This window comes from Arctopsyche grandis, chromosome 12, assembly GCF_051622035.1.
Source record: "Arctopsyche grandis isolate Sample6627 chromosome 12, ASM5162203v2, whole genome shotgun sequence".
NCBI classification, from domain to species: Eukaryota; Metazoa; Arthropoda; class Insecta; order Trichoptera; family Hydropsychidae; genus Arctopsyche; species Arctopsyche grandis.
Window position 1 is genome coordinate 10224662 of NC_135366.1, and position 18198 is coordinate 10242859.

Consider the following 18198-nt stretch of genomic DNA (forward strand, 5'->3'; position numbering starts at 1 on the left):
TACCATTTCAGCGGCCAACATTCGCGCCAAACTCTTGCAAAACAACAACAACGAGACCTTCGACTCGGACGATCGCACGCTCTCCCATCAAACGAGCATTCGTTAACGATCGCTCGTTATTTCCAACAAGACGACACTTATTTTTCTCCTCCTACAATATACGTATCTATACGTAAATATACATACAACTCATTGTGTGTGCGACTTGCAAATGATCCCACCTCGCTTTGTGACAAATCTTTCTTTGTTCGAACTTGCCCTATCGCCATGTCGCATTTCAAACTTTGGATCAGATAAATCGCAACATTTTCGATTAAAGACTCTCGCACGTGCCACTCCAGGTTCACAATGTTGCAATCGATAATTCGGTGTTTGTTCGCCAGAGTGTGTTCAAATGCGAAATCGTCGTTTTTGCACAATACCTATATATATATATATACATGTAGGTATATATGTACGTAAACACCATTGTATATTATACATATATTGCCTTCGAATGAGATTCATACGCGAATGTCAAAATACGACGACAATGGATTAGGATTTGGCACGATTGTAATTAATGCGTATAATATTCGTGTAAATTTTATAATCGCCTTATCGCACGGTTTTTCAACTTATGAAATCGTTCGTAATTATCGCTTTTTACTTATTATTTATGACGTTGGAAAGAATCTTCCAATGATGACGACAACTACATACATATGTATGCACTGGCTTATCGTTTGAACTAATTTCGATAATATGTAGTGTCATTAGTGAAGATTGGGAAAAACCAGTGATTGGGCTGTTGCACAAAATCGATTATTTCAGAGCAGAGGTTCGGAACCAGTTGAAGTTTTGATATACGGCAGGTGGTGTTGTTCCTATCTTATCAGATGTTAGACAACAGATTTTTTTTCGAATAGAATGTCACAGAACTTGACGACTGGTATATTCTTGAAGATTCGTTTGCCAACAATTTTTGCTTATATCACAAGTTTACTTGTACATATATATATATTTGTTTGGATTAATTTATTCAGTGTTGTGGTGAATTCTTTATTGGACGAATTGGATGTAGTTTTTTAAAGGACAAATGAATGAATTCGTAATGCACAGGCTCTCAACCCATGGGTCGCACAACCCTCTAAAGGTTGCTAACTATTACATATACTAAACTAGTGTTGTGCCCGATGAAATATCATCGCATATTAAGCTATTAATTTAAAAAAATTAAAAGAAATGTGTCGGTCCTGTGCTCGATCCGTACGCGGTCGTATTTTTTCAAATATCTTTTATGTAAATATATTTAATTGTTTAATTTGAAAAAAAATCGTAAAAACTACCTACATATAAACAATATAAAACACCAATGGAATAATTAATTAATTAAATAAATTTTCAATAGATGGCGCTAAATGCTCATTGACTTATTGTCCTGGAGGAAACATTGGTAGCAAACTGTATATATAGAAGTTTTTTGTTGATCTGTTATTATGTTCGTATATTCGTACGTTTTGTTGACAGTGTTTTTACATATGTACATATGTCGAATCGAAACGACTATTATAGCGCTATTGTACATACATATATGTATATGACTAGTGTTTTAACCCGGCTTCGCTCGGTATTTTTAAAATAAACCGTGTAAACATGGCATTAACAGTAAACATGGCAGTAAACATTTTATTAAATTCATTTGAATAGTTTTATTTTATTTAAATTTATTCGAATATTCATTTGTTTTTCTACGAACCAGCAATAGTTACATACAAAGTCTCTTTCGAAATTATATGTATATTAGATTATACTGTGACGTAGAGATAGAGGTGAGTGGCGTTCGTGGACCGATTGTTTACTAGCGTTAATCACCTGTTCTCGCGTTCGCGCCAAAATGGCCTCGACGTATAGAGGAGTCATGTATAACGGCCAATAGGATCGCGCGACTTATCGACCATTAGGATCTCGCGAATATCTGTATATCTGTATACGGAAAGCGCACGATGAGTATAAATATTGGGCGCTCTCGAACTGTAGAGCATTCGTATCTACAGTTCGAGACCAATAAAGAACTTCTACAACACTAGCTGCGTCATTCTCTCCGATCCTGGAAACCCCTCTTTACTTTCACGCAACAATACGTTTAAAATGTATTAAAAATCAAAATATATTTTTAATCGTTGCCTAGAAAAACTTGAAAGCTTACTTAATAATAAAAAAAATATGAAAAAGGTAAATACTAGGAATAATCTTAAATCCCTCAATTTATTTGAACTTACAGAAGAAGTGGCACCGACACAAAGCTCATTGTTTGCCAAATTATAAATTGCTAAATCAATTCCATCTATTAGGTCTGATACGTCTACACAAGACGACCAACATCGGATTTTTGTCAAAAAAATACTATTTTTCGTTTGAATATTTTACTAAATTTTACTAAAATTTAGTAAAATATAAAATTAGTTTGAATATTTTACTAAAATATATAGAACATTTTTAAAATATAAATATGTGTGTGTGTGTAAACGGTTATTTCCGTTTAACGGTAATCCAGTACATTTTTACCTATTACTGGTTTACCGGTAAATTGCTAGATTTTTCAATATCTAAAATAGACTTTTTTGTACAAAATATATTTAACCAAATGCTAATAAACATTATTTGTTATGTACTTAGGATATATTGAAAAAAAAAAATGAGTGGTAAAAAAGTACTTTTAAATTAATTCGACGCTTAAGAACTCAAATATATCATAATAACAGGGAAGAAAACATAATGTGTTCAGATTATCATTTAATAGTTGGGATCTAATTTTTGTACAAAATGACCCAGCTGTTGAGAAGGCTCTTTCTGATTCAACACTTGTTGGTTGAATTATCATTAGATAACCAAAATTGTCACTTTTTCTTTTTTATTGTAATACAGTCATTTCCTTTCTCATACTTTTTTTCGTTTCTTTATTTTTTTTGTTCTGGTGAGGTTCTTTTCCAGCTAACTGAAGCCTTTTTATTTTACTAATTACACAAATTCAGTCGTAGATGAAACGACTCTGTAGATATAGCCTGGGTCGTACCACAGTGTTGCCAGAAAATAAAATAATAGAAAGAATATAATAAAACGCAGCGAATATGCTTTATTTATTTTATTTTATTAAAAGTAATAAATTACCGAGTTATTAAAGGGCGAAAATACACTGGGTAGTATGGGACGTCATGTGTCCTTAGCTTCCCGCTGTGACCATAGACAGTGGGTGTTCCATTAACCGAATTCGGGAATACGTGCACGTACAGAATGCATATGTTTGGGAGGTCGCACGTGTATGCATATCCATATGCAACCGACAAGTTTCTCCTACATTTATTCAAATATGGGATTCATTGCTGTCGATCACTGTCAAGCATGGATAAAATATCACCGAAAACACTCTAGGGGGTGATTTTTGAGACTGTGTACCATGTATATGGGCTAGGGGTGCAGCGTTTTTTTTTTTCAAAGTATCTAAATACACTTTTCACGTCCCACTCGGTGTGTTTTCCCCCCCAACGTTCTCCTTGGTTAATACCAACTGAATTTTATACTCAATCGTAAACTTCCCATAAATAGATTTCGCAAGAAATCAAATGCTTTTCCGTTCTTGCTGCAACGTTCCTGTGTTCGACTTTATTCGTAACACGAACACCCGTATACATTGCACAGGTTTTAACTATTTAATTAAATCCTTGGATGAAATGTAAGATGAGAAATATTTTCGCCGAAAGATTTCATATATTTGTATTTTTTTAATTTATACTATGAAGCCTAACAGGTAACCCCAACGCGCTTCCTGGCCAGAAACATTGTACATTTGATACAAATATTATTAGTATACAAAGTACATAAATATATATCAATTAATATCCACAGAGACATCTATGGTCAAATTTGTAAATTTGCAGCCTTTCATACAATTCTGCGAAATTCGAGATTATTAAAAACCCGAGATTTTGCGAGAAAATGGATAAGGTTGCCAATTTGTTAGAACTGTTTCAATGAAAAGCAGATAAATTGGCAAACTCTGATAGGAAACGTCGACCTGGAGTCACAAATCCAAGGTTTGACCAGCAGAAGCCAGTTTGATTTGAGCCCGTGACCACTCTGTTCAAAGCATTTTATGTTAACCACTGGTCTATTCTACATGTCTTTCGATTCCGAAAGTAATGCTTATACCAGAAAATATTGTCAACCCCTGACGCAGACTGTGCCATCGCACAATTATGGAGTTCATCTCAATCGTCTAATTACTTATCATCTGCACTCAGTGCGGTTTTAAAAAAAAATAGGCTAAATATGCATTATACATTATGTTTTCTGAACACATGTGTGTGTTTGTATATTTAGAAATGGTAAACATAATGCGGCAATGTTACCAAGGTGAGCGTGTTTGGTGTTAGGTTTAGTCTTCAACATGCTACCCATGTTATCGTTACATCTCAATTATGCTATTCGATTTACACAATTTATTCAAAATATGATTAATGTCTAATCAATATTTGAGGTTACACTTTGCAACCAATCAACTCATATTACCAAACAGAAATAGAAATTGATTCGCATTGATACGGTAGCTGAACGGAAATATTATACTTTTTTTTTATTATGCTTTTAAATTACATACACAAATGCTTGCAAAACTTTGAGCTTTGTACTAAAAAATGTGATAAATACAACTTTGTACATCTTTTGTTTTATAACTATTTACGCATTCAAATATTGCAAATGTTTATTTTTGTTTTTGTTTTACATTGAAAACATTTGAACATTTTTTTCATATTGGAGTATGATTTACATAATGTATGGACGTTTTTTTTACAATTTGAATCGGCAAAAATTAATCTTTGTTTACAGGAAATGATTTAGTGATTGATGATTATTGGAATTTACGTATTATTTTCTTTTTTTGACTGAGATACGTTGAGCTATCGCGAATTCCAAATTCAGCACTTGAAAACCCCAGCGGAACAGCTGATTCGAGTAAACAAAGTCCTATTTTGATAAGCCGCTTGCTCTAAAATCGTTACGCACTAGATAAACGTACGCATGGCACACTTGAATCACAATTTCGCACTTGCGCAACATAAACCAGATTCTCACACTTGTTTACTAAGGCAATTACATGTCACATCTAACGGAAAAACGATGCCCTGTACTATGTAGGAAACTGTGGCAAAGATGAATGAATGTCCTTGCGTTTTTATTATTTTTAGATAGTTACACATTTAGCTTCGCGTGTATATGTATAATACGTCTTTCCGCATTTCAATCAATTATGTAGTTGCATCTATTTAAATCATGAGTTCAATTTAAATAAATATAATTTTATTACTACATATGTACATGTTATGATATGTCATAACAAAAAAAATGTTTATGATTGTTTTGTAATTGTGACTTTGTATTATTTTCATAATTTGAATGTTGACTCGTGAAAGGATGAAGATACACATTATAAATACACTGTTATGTGTACATCAAAGATATTACATCAGTGGTTCTGTAATTTGAATAGTCTGTGGACCCTACATTTCATAAAATTTCGGAAACCTTATATGTACAGTTCACTATAAATATGTACTATGAAAAATGATTTTTACTTTATCTATGTACGTAGTAACAATAGATGAAATTTTGTGATCATGCGAAAATTCGAACTCGAGATTTTGACTGATTCGAACACAGAATCGATCACTGATCACGTTTTCATGATCTAGAAAAAATGTGTGTGTGTGTGTGTCGTGTGTATTTTGGGGATTTTTTGAACACCATTACTCCTATCGAACTGAAACTTAGTATCGGTTACTGAAATTCTTATCGATACGAGGTAAATTTTTAAGTTGACCGGAAATGGTACCTCCCCTTATACATAGGTGTCCTCTTTTTTTTAAAGTTTTTTAATTCAATTATCTCCCAAACCGCCAACCGAATCAGACTGAAATTTTTTTACATGTAATAGAAATTATAAATTTTACACCCTAATATTTTTATTATAAGACAAGTTCGTTATAATAAATTCGTACACAATCAATTAATTAATATACATCAATATAAAATGAAGCATAAATTGTAAAAAGTCTCATAAAAAATGTAGATACATTACATTGTTACAGTCTAGGTGTACATTTCGTGTATTCATGAACATACTATTTTGTTCATAAAAGAACCAATCTGTTCATTAACAAACAAACTATGAGGCTTAATTATAAGTATTCACAATCGATTATCCCATTTTCCACTATCTGGGTTGTAATATTTAATAATTTGTATATAAAATTATTATTTTGAATAAAAAATACCAATAATTTTATTTTACTACCGCCATCTATGTTTAAAACTAATAAAAAAACGGTGGATAAACGTCAACAACTATCTCGCCGGGCAGATTTCAAACGCGTCTTACACGATATTTTTGCACCATCGTAATGGCGGAGGATCCATTTACTTATATTGATGACCAAAATGAGCAATATGGCAAAGTATGAAAACGATCGGATAAGAGGCAAACTTTTTCCTTGAAGTAAAACGTAAAGGAGGTATGTAAAAAATCAGCAGAAATGGGAATTATAGCAACGTTCTATTATGGTTTCCATAGGATTTTGACAGTTAAAAGTTTCTTGCGATACCCGATAGGAACAGTGGTGTTAGTGGAACAACGGGTTTCCAAATTATTTTTCAAAAAAATATTTTGAAAATATATACAATATATACATTTTTTTTTCGTCCAAGTCACTATTACACGAAAGTTTATTAAATTTTTAAATAACGGGTTTTCGAAAACTTGGTTTTTAACAATGGGTTTCCGGAAACCCATGGAAACCATTAGGGTGACACCACTGGATAGGAGTCTATTTGACTGTTAACACTTATACTAAAGAAAATAGTTCATGTATGGACAAACTAGTGTGTTCATGAAGGAACCAGAATGGACACTTGGACTGTAACATATGTATACAGTCGGTGACCGTCACGAAAAGTCGAAAAATCGAAAATTTTCGTTTACCATGAATATATATGAAAAGCGGGTAGTATATATATCAGTGGCGTGCGGTAAAACTTTCTCCCCCCGTGGTACAGCCTCACTTAATTTGCGCGAGCAGGATACAAGGGGAACAGGCTTTTCCTCCCGTATCCTGCCCGCGCACATTAAGCAAGGCTGTACGACAAATAGAGAGAGAATTTCACCGCATGCCACTGATATATATTATATATACATACATACATAGTACCGTTTACCATGCATACATTCTTTTAGATCTTTCGACTTGAGATCTTTGCTTTTTCGATCTTTCGATGTAGACCCATTATATTTTACCGGAAGGTCTGCTTAAGCAAGTCTGTGGTTGAACACGCTTTTGTTCATTTTTATCTTCAGGTTAATTTAATTTTAGACAAATTTGTATTATCTGTTTTATTGAAGCGAAATTTGTTGTGTCACATGCAGCTTAATGAGATTAACTTTCTTAAGACTGACAAATATTATATATGGCATCAATAACATCTTTGCTAAAGATAAAGAGAGATGATAAATAAAAATTTGCTATAGTACAATAGATCCCCTACAATTGTTTCACTGATCCCCTTTTAAGAATTGCTTTATATACATACAATAACTGATTTTTTTTATTTTCAGATACTATGGTTCATTATTGGCGGCCTAGTTTGCGCTTTAATTATCTTACTATCCCTATTTTATAAGAAAGTTAGGAAAAAAGGTGAGTCCGTAGCCTTTTTTTGTTATTATTTGCTATTGATTATCAAGTTTAACCCGACTGTATTTTGTGCTCATAGATGTAGTACAAGCTGAAGGAATATCAATGACACACACGGGAGATGGATCCCGCCCTCGCTTTCGTAAACGGGATAAAATGCTATTTTATGGTCGTCGTATGCTCCGCAAAGTCAAATCGATCTCAGGTGCCGGGCAAGGAAGGAAAAGACGCGCCGTTATGCGATTCGCAAGAAGACTGCTACAACTCAAAAAAGAGCAAGCACCAACACAGCTTAAGGTCATTGTTTATATATGTGGTTTATCTTAAGCTAATATTGTTTTGTCAATTACAAACGATTATGAACTTGATCATTATATAGACATATATGTAGTTTGTAACTAAGTATACATTTATTTTGATTTTAGGTTCTTGAACCTCCAGCTGAATATCTGGAAGAAGATATATCTAATGATGAGCGAATGCCATCCGATGCCCTCTACATGCTTCATTCTATTAGGGTTTTCGGACACTTTGAGAAACCAGTTTTCTTAAAGCTGTGTAAACACACTGAGATTCTCAACGTGCTTGCTGGAAGTTTTCTTTTCAAAATAGGTAATATATTATTGCTTCTGCATGTAAAAAAAGCATTCCCAAGTTTTACATTTTTTTTATTATTATTATTAGGTGATGCTGATGAAAATGTATATGTGGTGCAAAGTGGAAGAATAAATGTTTTCATAACATCATCAGAAGGTACAGCACTGTCATTAAAAATTGTTCGTGCTGGAGAGAGTGTCACATCTTTACTTAGTTTTACTGATGTTTTAACGGTATGTATATATATTTTATTTTTATCAATCGTCATTTGATTTTCCTTCAATTGGCAACGAATATCTTGATATATGATTTCAGGGCCATCCTCATCCATATAAAACTGTAAGTGCCAAAGCGATGGAAGATTCTCAAGTCATTCGACTTCCAATGGCAGCATTTCAAGAAGTGTTTCATGAATATCCCGATATATTTGTCAGAGTAATGCAGGTACTGCCAATTAAAAACTTATTACACATTGTATGTACTACATATGTACATATATCTGAATAATTTTATTCTGGATCTGTTTTAGATCATCATGGTTCGACTTCAACGTGTTACATTTACAGCACTGCATCAGTATTTGGGATTAAGTGCTGAATTAGTCAATCCGGTAATTTATATGATTCTCTATTTTTATAGTTATATACTATTTTACATATCAAAAATAATGTAGAAAATCGACGAGTATTTTAATTCCTATTCATTTGTAGGGTAGAGATAGTAGGAAAAGAACATCCATGTTTGCTAACTCTCCCCAAAAAGCACGTGGAAGTGCCAGTGGTCCTAAAGACATGGACCTTATGACCGAAACATTTTCACCAGCTGATTGTAGTCCTAGAGATTCATCTAACTTAGTATGTCTTTCATTACATTAGAAATTCATTTATAAAGATTTTGTGCGTAGCACGTTCTATATTTTATTTTATTTGTAGGAATTCCAATCACTTAATTTACAACGATCAAAACAATCTGATTTGGTGGCTGATACGAATTCGGGTACAACCCTGGTAAAAATATTATTATTTTACGTATTATTGCCAAATATTAATATTAAATTAAGAATTCTATTTTTTTTAAATAAATATTTTGACTTAATATGTATTATTTGTAATTATTTAATGCCTTAGTACCCACCTGATGTTCAACCATCCAACGCTTCAACCAAACCAATGTCAACTGGAAGACGAACAACAAACCCACCGTGCAATGAATCTATGGATGAACAAGCACTTGTCAATATAGCTACGGAAGCTTTCGTTAAAGAGCTTGGACTCGAAGACGATACTCTTCTCCGAGGAGGACATGTTCAGATCAAAGAAATTTCTAGTGGGACGTATCTTATGAAAGAAGAAAGCCAAAAAGTAAGGCAAACGTTTACTTCTATATGAATATCAATTATTAGAAAGTACTGCATGAATCGTGTTTTATGTAATTTTAGGATGTCGCTTTGGTATACCTTTTATCGGGTACTTTGATAGTTTCACAAAAAATGGCAGAAGGTGATGCCGAGGTCCATATGTTCACAGCTTTTCCAGGTTTTAATTTACAGTTCAAACGTTCTTTTTATTTTATATTATTATCTACATCATTTATAATTCCAATGCAAATGCTTTCAGGTGAAGTGGTCGGAGGTTTGGCGGTATTGACTGGAGAGCCTAGTTTCTTTACAATTAGAGCAAAACATTTTTCAAGAATCGGACTTCTATCTAAAAATTCTGTATATAAGTATGTTATCATCGTGAATTTTCAACTAAATATGTACTAAATTTATCACATTCTGATTCTATACTTGTATAATTTTTGTTCTGCATAGTATAATGCGAGACCGTCCCATAGTAGTGCTACACATCGCCGACACGGTCATTAAAAGGCTATCTCCATTTGTAAGACAGGTTGATTTTGCTCTCGATTGGGTAAGATATTTGAAATGTAATCAAATATGTTTAGTCAAACTTTTATATTCATTGAATTTAAATTTTATAGGTATTCTTAGAATCAGGTAGAGCAGTATATAGACAAGGTGAAGATTCTGACTCTACTTTTATCGTATTAAGCGGTAGATTAAGATCAGTTATTACGCATCCTAATGGTAAAAAAGAGCTAGTAGGCGAATATGGCAAGGGTGATCTTGTGGGAATTGTGCGTACTGTTGTTATTCGTTAATGCAAATATTCAGATAGCGTTATTAATACAGATCATTTATATCAAAATTTAGGTTGAAATGGTGACTCAAACAAAACGTAGCACAACAGTTATGGCTGTAAGAGATTCTGAATTAGCAAAATTACCAGAAGGACTTTTCAACGCAATCAAACTCAGATTTCCTGTTGTTGTAACCCGACTTATAAATTTATTGGGACATAGAATTTTAGGTAAAACTTTTAATATTTAACATTGAATTAGATTATTTCCATAATATTTATTAAATTTTAATAAACCCTTAACAGGTTCCTGGCAAAAACCTAGTCATACTATAGGACACGCAAACGCTGCAGTCGATACTCGACACACTCAATTGAATTTTTCTACTGTTGCTATTGTGCCAGTTAGTGACGATGTCCCACTCACTGCCTTTACATATGAATTGTATCATTCTCTTTCATCCATCGGTAAATTCCCATCCATATATACTACATAAATTTATTATACTGTACCCTTACGTGGATTAATGGTGCTGATGTTGCAAATTCATATATTTATATATATAAACGCACCCAAAATTTCAATTTTGGCAAACACATACATATGAATCATAAAAATCTCGAACATTATAACTGTAATAATGCTGCAGAGGCACCATTGCACTATTTTCATTACTAAATTTGATGATCCACGTGAGGGTTAATGCTTGATTGCCAATTTTTCCCAAGGTTCGACGTTACGTTTAACGTCTGACGTCATCAGAAAAATGCTAGGTAATACAATAATGGATCCAAATAATGAATACCGTCTGAGTTCTTGGTTAGCTCAACAAGAGGACAAACATAAAGTAAGTACTGTATGTGGTATCATTAAATCATATCAAATTTAATATTCAACATAACGCATACAATGACTGTTTCAACAAATTTGTTTGCAACGTCGACAAAATACATGTAATTTGGAATATAATATTGTAGGTATCTTTGTATCAATGTGACCCGGGATTTACACAATGGACGCAGAGATGTGTAAGACAAGCCGATTGTATTTTAATTGTAGGTCTCGGTGATAAGCCACCCAGTATTGGAAAGGTATTTTATTATTGTGAAGTGATGATTATATGATATTTTTCCACGTGACATTTTTCCATATGAAATATTATAGATTGAAAAAGAAATAGAAAGATTAGCAATACGCACACAAAAAGAACTAGTATTATTGCACCGTGAAGGTGGACCTCGTCCTCGTGGAACCGTCGAATGGCTCAATATGCGTGCTTGGGTCTCGTCACATCATCATATATTATGTCAGAATAGAATGTTCACGCGTAAAAGTCAATATAGAATAGTAAGTTGGTAGGTGAAGCAATTACTACCACATCTGAAACTGAAATTTTATTAAACGTTTCATTTTGATTGTAGTGTGAATTATATAACAAAGTACTCATGTCCGAAGCGTCGGTGCATTCAGATTTCTCGAGGCTCGCTAGATGGTTGACGGGAACTTCTGTCGGTCTTGTACTCGGCGGTGGTGGTGCACGCGGAGCTGCTCACGTCGGAATGATACGTGCCATTCAGGTATTAATATAGATTAAGTTATGGCTTGTGCTGTTTTCACATTGAAAATGTATTAATATTTTATCGTGCACTGTTTAGGAAGCTGGTATTCCTATTGATATGGTCGGCGGAGTTAGTATTGGTGCTTTTATGGGGGCCTTGTGGTGTAGTGAAAAGAATATCACGACCGTTACACAAAAAGCTAGAGAGTGGTCCAAGGTGAACAATTTAATAATTCATTATTAATTAATGAGAATTTTTGTATTGGTATGATATTAATGTGTGTGGAACTATTTGAATTGTTCAGAAAATGACCCAATGGGGTAGACAATTGCTTGATCTCACATACCCGGCGACTTCTATGTTTTCTGGTCGTCATTTTAATTCTACGATAAAAGGAACGTTTAACGACACCCACATAGAAGATTTATGGTTACCATATTTTACCGTTACCACTGATATAACTGCTAGTTGTATGAGAATACATCGTCATGGTAAGTTTTTTCTTTATTGTTATATAAATACTTCTTTTGTTCCTTCTATACTCAACAAATGTCTTATTGTCAACAATGTTGTATTAAACGCTTTATTTTGCAATATTCGATTAACTGTATAATTTTTATCATCAGTTAGTTAAAAATTGCAATATGTCCGAATGTTATTTCCGATCAACAATTTTTCTATTTGTTGAATTGAAGCATACATATGTGTAATATGCACTGTTATATATTTGGTGGCATTCAAGTTTTGACTCTTTTCCTATGTTTAAATTTACATTCCGGCAAACCGATCATACATACATCTTGCAAAGAGTATATAAACATATACACTGTCGATCATTTTGCTCTACCTTTTTTTTCTTGTTTATTTTTCACCACAGGGTGCCTGCATGTTAAATTGGGTATATTTTTCCTATTAAATTCAACCTTTGAGTCACTGATTAAATATTCTTGCCCAGTAGTCTTTAACCCTTTTAATACCACGGGGCCGATTTATCGGCACTGGTATATGCGAAAAATCCCTGTTTTCGAACGCATTTTGACACTATATATTTTTTTATTTACTATCGGCGTAAATTGTTAATTTTAAAGCTTTCTTTATTGCATATTCAAGGATTTTATTGCATGTCCGAATAAGCATTTCGCCATAACGACAGCATTCCAATAGCTTGCAGGATAAACAATGTTTATTTTTAGAATTCGTATTTACAAATAATATTCATAATAATTACTTCAAAAGTCGTCCAACATTTAAACTCAAAAATTATCATTTTGTATTAATTTATTTGCTCTACCATTTTTATATATACTAAATAATAACTGATCTACAATTTTTTGTGATCTCAACCTTATGATGTATAGTGTAATAAGTAATATTTGAGCTGTTATAATTGAAAGAGGCATAATTCCACTTTTCTTTATTTCGATAAATATCTTGTGTTTAACAGTATTTAAAAATTCTGGTGGCCTATAAAACGTTTATTCTGCTCTTCTAAGATTCTGGACATATCGAATTGAAAGAAGTGATAACAATTCGTGAATTAGGTCAAACAGAAATAGTGTTTTTGGAACTGAAAATTGGACTTCTGCCACTTTCAAATATAACGGCTCAAATATTACTTATTACACTATACATCATGGAGATGACATCACAAAAAGATTAATATCGAGAATTGAGATAAATAATAAAGTAAAGAATACTTCTTTTTTCGAAAATATGCCTTGGGATTCTTCGCATGTACCTAGCAAAATGGCTTGGGATTAAAAGGGTTAATGAATATTGTTATGTATTTTTTAATCGTATATATGTTACAGCCCAAGTGTTCGTTCGGTTCGTTAGTGTATTAACAAACTAGTATGTTCGCGAATGAACGAAATGTACACTTGTACTGTATCATATACACATTATATTTGGCAAGTTGATTCACATACATATACCAAAACACAACCTTTCAAATTACATCGATATTTAAACGTCAATTCAATTCACAATTACATGTTCGCAATACGATTTATTTCTTTTGTTTGTCATCTTTAATCATTTTTGTTTATTATTTATCATAAAATTAACGTAGTTGGAAATTCTTACACTGTTCTGCATTTTGTTGTTCATTATTGAATGTAGTTACTTGTTTGTGTTGTGAATGATTTCATCAATGTGTTGGTTAGCTTTATGTTTTTATTATAAGTCTTGGTCATCTCATGAAATACAATATCTAATTTTAAATGATTTCTTGCATAAGATGTATTAAATTGTACATAATATAAGATAGATACCATATTTTGTTCCTGGTACATATTGGATACTGTGTATTTGTGTAAATAAGGGATTTCAGATGAAATAATTTGCATTATCATCACTAACTACTATTTGATTTGAAATGGTTTTTATCTTGAGCGTTCTTCAAATTCGTAATACATATTAAAGTATCAATGTTTCTATCATCCATTTTCAAACAAAATATTTTGTCTCTTGTATAACACACAACATTTACTCGTACACTATAATACTTGACCGTTGCTAAATGTTTGCTTCAAGTTTAATATTAATAACCATATTTACCATCCAGAAACTGGTACAGTGTAATAATCAATAAAAAAAATCCCGGATCTTATTATATGTAGTTAACCAGAATATTTCAAACTGTACAAATATGTAAGTAAAAATGTCTCCTGCGGAAAAAAGAAACATGTTTTTAGTGTCTTCCAATGATTCTAGGATAAAAAGTAAACTATTTCATACAATTAATAAACTTAACATTCTTCACATTCATGGTTCCTTGAATTGAATCCCTCCTCACTCAATTTGTATGGATATTTCATTGGAATAGTTTTCTATTAAGAAACTTGCGCACCACCGACTTTTACTATAAGTGTAAAAATATTTGCATCAATATCCTTTGCTATCTATTTAAATTATTATATTTCAATTTTTTCCTCGATTTTTATACACACATTTTAATTTTCCTTTTATATTCCAAATGAATTAATAGAGCGATGAAAGCGTGGAGGGATGTACAGACTACATAATCTATTTTTCTTTTCTTTTATAAATTTAATGAACATAATCGATTTTGTAATTCCAGCATCATGACTTTATAAAACAGCAGTTTTTGTAAATCTATCGAATATCAATAAATTCTAATTATTTCATAATAAAAAAACATATATCAGCATTGCTTGTGATTGGTTTTCATTTGTAATAAAAGCCCAGAATTAATGTGTGTATAATATACATTTTTGTTTTTTGCACATATGTATATATTATATATATATATTTTTTTTTTTTTTACAAAACCATCAAAAAGTGGTGCACATCTTTTTTTTATTCACTTTTTTGTAGCGTTAATAACAACTCAACAGAATGAGAGGTATTTATTGCAATTTCTTTTTTTTTTTTTTCGTTAATAAGAATACTATTTATAAGAATACTCATTTTTGTGTTGCATCGTAATTATGTATTTTACTTTCACATAATTTTATTTTCTTCAAATTATAAAACATTTGCACAAATATGAGATTGAATTATAAATTTTATCTTAATAACTGAATTTATTTGACTTTTTAGCTCAAATTTACACAATGCTAATTATTGCAATAAATCTTAATTTTGCTCTTTTATATATTTTGTAGAAAAATTTACTTTGAATAGTTTTATTCTTAATTTACTAATAATACGACTTTTTTTTTTTTTATTCAATATACAAAATTAATCGTTGAATTACCACATTCAATTTAGTTCAAGTTCGGTGCAGGTGAATGAAAGATTGATGGGAGAATAGTCAGAAAATTACATAAAACCACGTTTATTCCTCAATTACTTTGAACCCAAAACCCTTTTGTAAGAAAACCCACTACACAAGAGTTTATAATATTGTGTGCTCCCTTTAATTCTGGATTTCAATGAACAATGGTCTACGATTACACTATCTACTAACATAAAATTAAAAAAATTAGTTTTAGCAGCTCACTGTATGCTACAAAGAATAATCAATAGCTTTTTAACAAATTAGATGCTTTTTTTTTAATGGTATTCATGAAATGACCTTTGTATGATACTTGTGATTTCATTTTGATGTGCTTTTTGTGTACAAATAAATACATACATATATTATATACGGTGAAACTTATTTAATTAATGCGTATACATCAGTTTATGTATATTATAAAATGATATATTTCACTGTATGTATTATACTACAATTGTTATTAATGTTTGTGATCGTTTGTTTTTGTATATTACACTTTGTGATCTGTGTGTTTTCAGATATATCTACATTTAATAATTAAATTTTATATATATATATATGTACATTCCAAAAGATCACAATAACTACTAGCACCTATTTGTATATATGTAGAGTAATCTTTTTTACTTTATTTTAACTTGCTTTCTGTTGTAAAATTAACAACTTAACTTCTATTGCTTAATTAACAATAACTCGTGAGTATATTATAGACTGGTTGAAAACAATATATGTAGTCAAACATATATCAAGGCTCATTTAGAAGTAAAGGAGGCGTTATACGTTGGATATTTGTGACTTGGATAGTTGACAAATATCCAAGTCTGACCAGCAGCACTACAGAAATACTTCCGAATAAATTATTTTCAATCGAAGTTAACTCGAGAACCGCTCAGTGATTAACATTAACGCAACCACCAAACAAAATATGTAAATATACATGTGTATCCAAAAATTATGGTTTATAAAATGAACAGTGAAAACTATTCAAGACAATATTGAGAGGAGTTATTTTAAATATCAATACTAGATAGTGTTAATGAAAATGTATTGAACCAATTTTATTTAGTATACTTGTTATAAACGTGAAACTAATATTTTATTCATAATCGATTTATTTTATAAAAATATAAGCTTTATATCGTTCCAGTCAATAATATGCTCATCATGCTAATGTAGACTTTCAGCTACACCCTTAGATCAGCGCTCTGCAACTTTAGAATGTATGTACAAATATACGTTAATTCAGGGGTGATATTAATTCTACATTTTTGTGTGTATTAACTACATACTATTGTAAACAAAACAATACTTTAAAACGGCTAGCCGTTTTATCGACTTTTCATAATTGAGATATATGTAATGTTGCATAGTACGAGAGTTGCGTAGCGGTGTTAAAAGTTCTTACATTATAATAAGGCCTGTATTTATATGGTCGGTTACTAATTCCTCTTTTCGGTCAGTAAATTAAATAAGTTGTCAGTTAGTATCATAAATGGTTTGTAATTAATTTAAATAATCAGTAATTTATATAAAAGGTTAGTATTTTAAGTCAGTGATTCAAAAGAAGGAAACTCACATGAACAGTTAAGAGGGCTGGACACCAGCGCCTTGTCCATACAAACGTATTAGACTTCTCCCTTCCTCAATTATGGCACTAGAGAAACTATTTTTTAATATGCTATGGATATCCACCATTGGGATGCATCTATCGTTTTATTTTTTTGATTAGTTATTTTTTATAGGAGCTAGGAGCCGCCAAACATCTATAAAATCGCCTCTTTTTTACACCCACGAAAAGAGTCCAGCGTGCTTATTTAACAGTCGATTTAAAAAAAAATACGCGCATAGTTGCACAGAAAACATCTTTCTCATACCGATGATGATTTTTTTTTTTAAAATTGGTCCAGTTTTGGAGGAGAAAATAGGAGAATACGAAACCTCGATTTTGTCGATTTAAAATACGTATTATCTGGTTGAAGCGAAACTGTCGCATTCACTCAATATATATATCGAAGAAAGGAACGGCAACAAAATTAAGGTTCTGGGTGTACAACCCTCTTAATGATGTTTCTTTAATATAATCGGAAAAAATGAAAACTTTGAAATTTGAACATTATAAAAAAATACATGGAAATATTGTTAAAAAAGGGCTTCAAGCTAAAAAATAAGATGCATATATCTAATTATTTGACAGTATTAAAAAAAACATGTACGGAGATAGCAAAATTAGTCTCGGTAGTAGAACAGAGCTGTTTGGACGATTCAGAGATAATACCAGAATCAAAGAATTCAAATATGTGATGTCTCACATTGGCTACGTTTACACTACCGATATCTACACCCGATCCACCCGATATTTAGGAATTTTTCCATATCCAGTTCCCATATTGCAACCTGTGGTTGCTATTTAGGAACTGGTTATGGAAAAAAT

General features: G+C 31.8%; 1 protein-coding gene across 11 annotated transcripts in view; it reads left to right on the top strand.

The window, feature by feature from the left end:
- The window catches only part of sws (patatin like phospholipase domain containing sws), a 30483-nt gene that overhangs the window by 328 nt on the left and 11957 nt on the right, over positions 1-18198 (top strand). For 7 of the 11 annotated variants that reach the window (XR_013261274.1, XR_013261272.1, XR_013261273.1 and 4 more), the window contains exons 2-22: positions 7646-7727; positions 7804-8021; positions 8150-8336; positions 8409-8554; positions 8637-8765; positions 8851-8931; positions 9032-9175; positions 9254-9328; positions 9449-9682; positions 9760-9856; positions 9938-10046; positions 10135-10234; positions 10305-10460; positions 10537-10693; positions 10769-10930; positions 11192-11310; positions 11441-11554; positions 11628-11810; positions 11885-12040; positions 12119-12238; positions 12327-12513. Coding sequence is in view for 6 of the 11 variants with exons in the window: in XM_077442276.1 (XP_077298402.1) it covers positions 7646-7727; positions 7804-8021; positions 8150-8336; positions 8409-8554; positions 8637-8765; positions 8851-8931; positions 9032-9175; positions 9254-9328; positions 9449-9682; positions 9760-9856; positions 9938-10046; positions 10135-10234; positions 10305-10460; positions 10537-10693; positions 10769-10930; positions 11192-11310; positions 11441-11554; positions 11628-11810; positions 11885-12040; positions 12119-12238; positions 12327-12513 (2956 nt within the window). In the remaining 5 variants the exon portion in view is untranslated. Of the gene's footprint in view, positions 1-7645; positions 7728-7803; positions 8022-8149; positions 8337-8408; positions 8555-8636; positions 8766-8850; positions 8932-9031; positions 9176-9253; positions 9329-9448; positions 9683-9759; positions 9857-9937; positions 10047-10134; positions 10235-10304; positions 10461-10536; positions 10694-10768; positions 10931-11191; positions 11320-11440; positions 11555-11627; positions 11811-11884; positions 12041-12118; positions 12239-12326; positions 12514-18198 lie in introns of all 11 variants that reach the window. The other 4 variants (XR_013261270.1, XR_013261271.1, XM_077442277.1 and 1 more) reach the window with 1 other exon arrangement.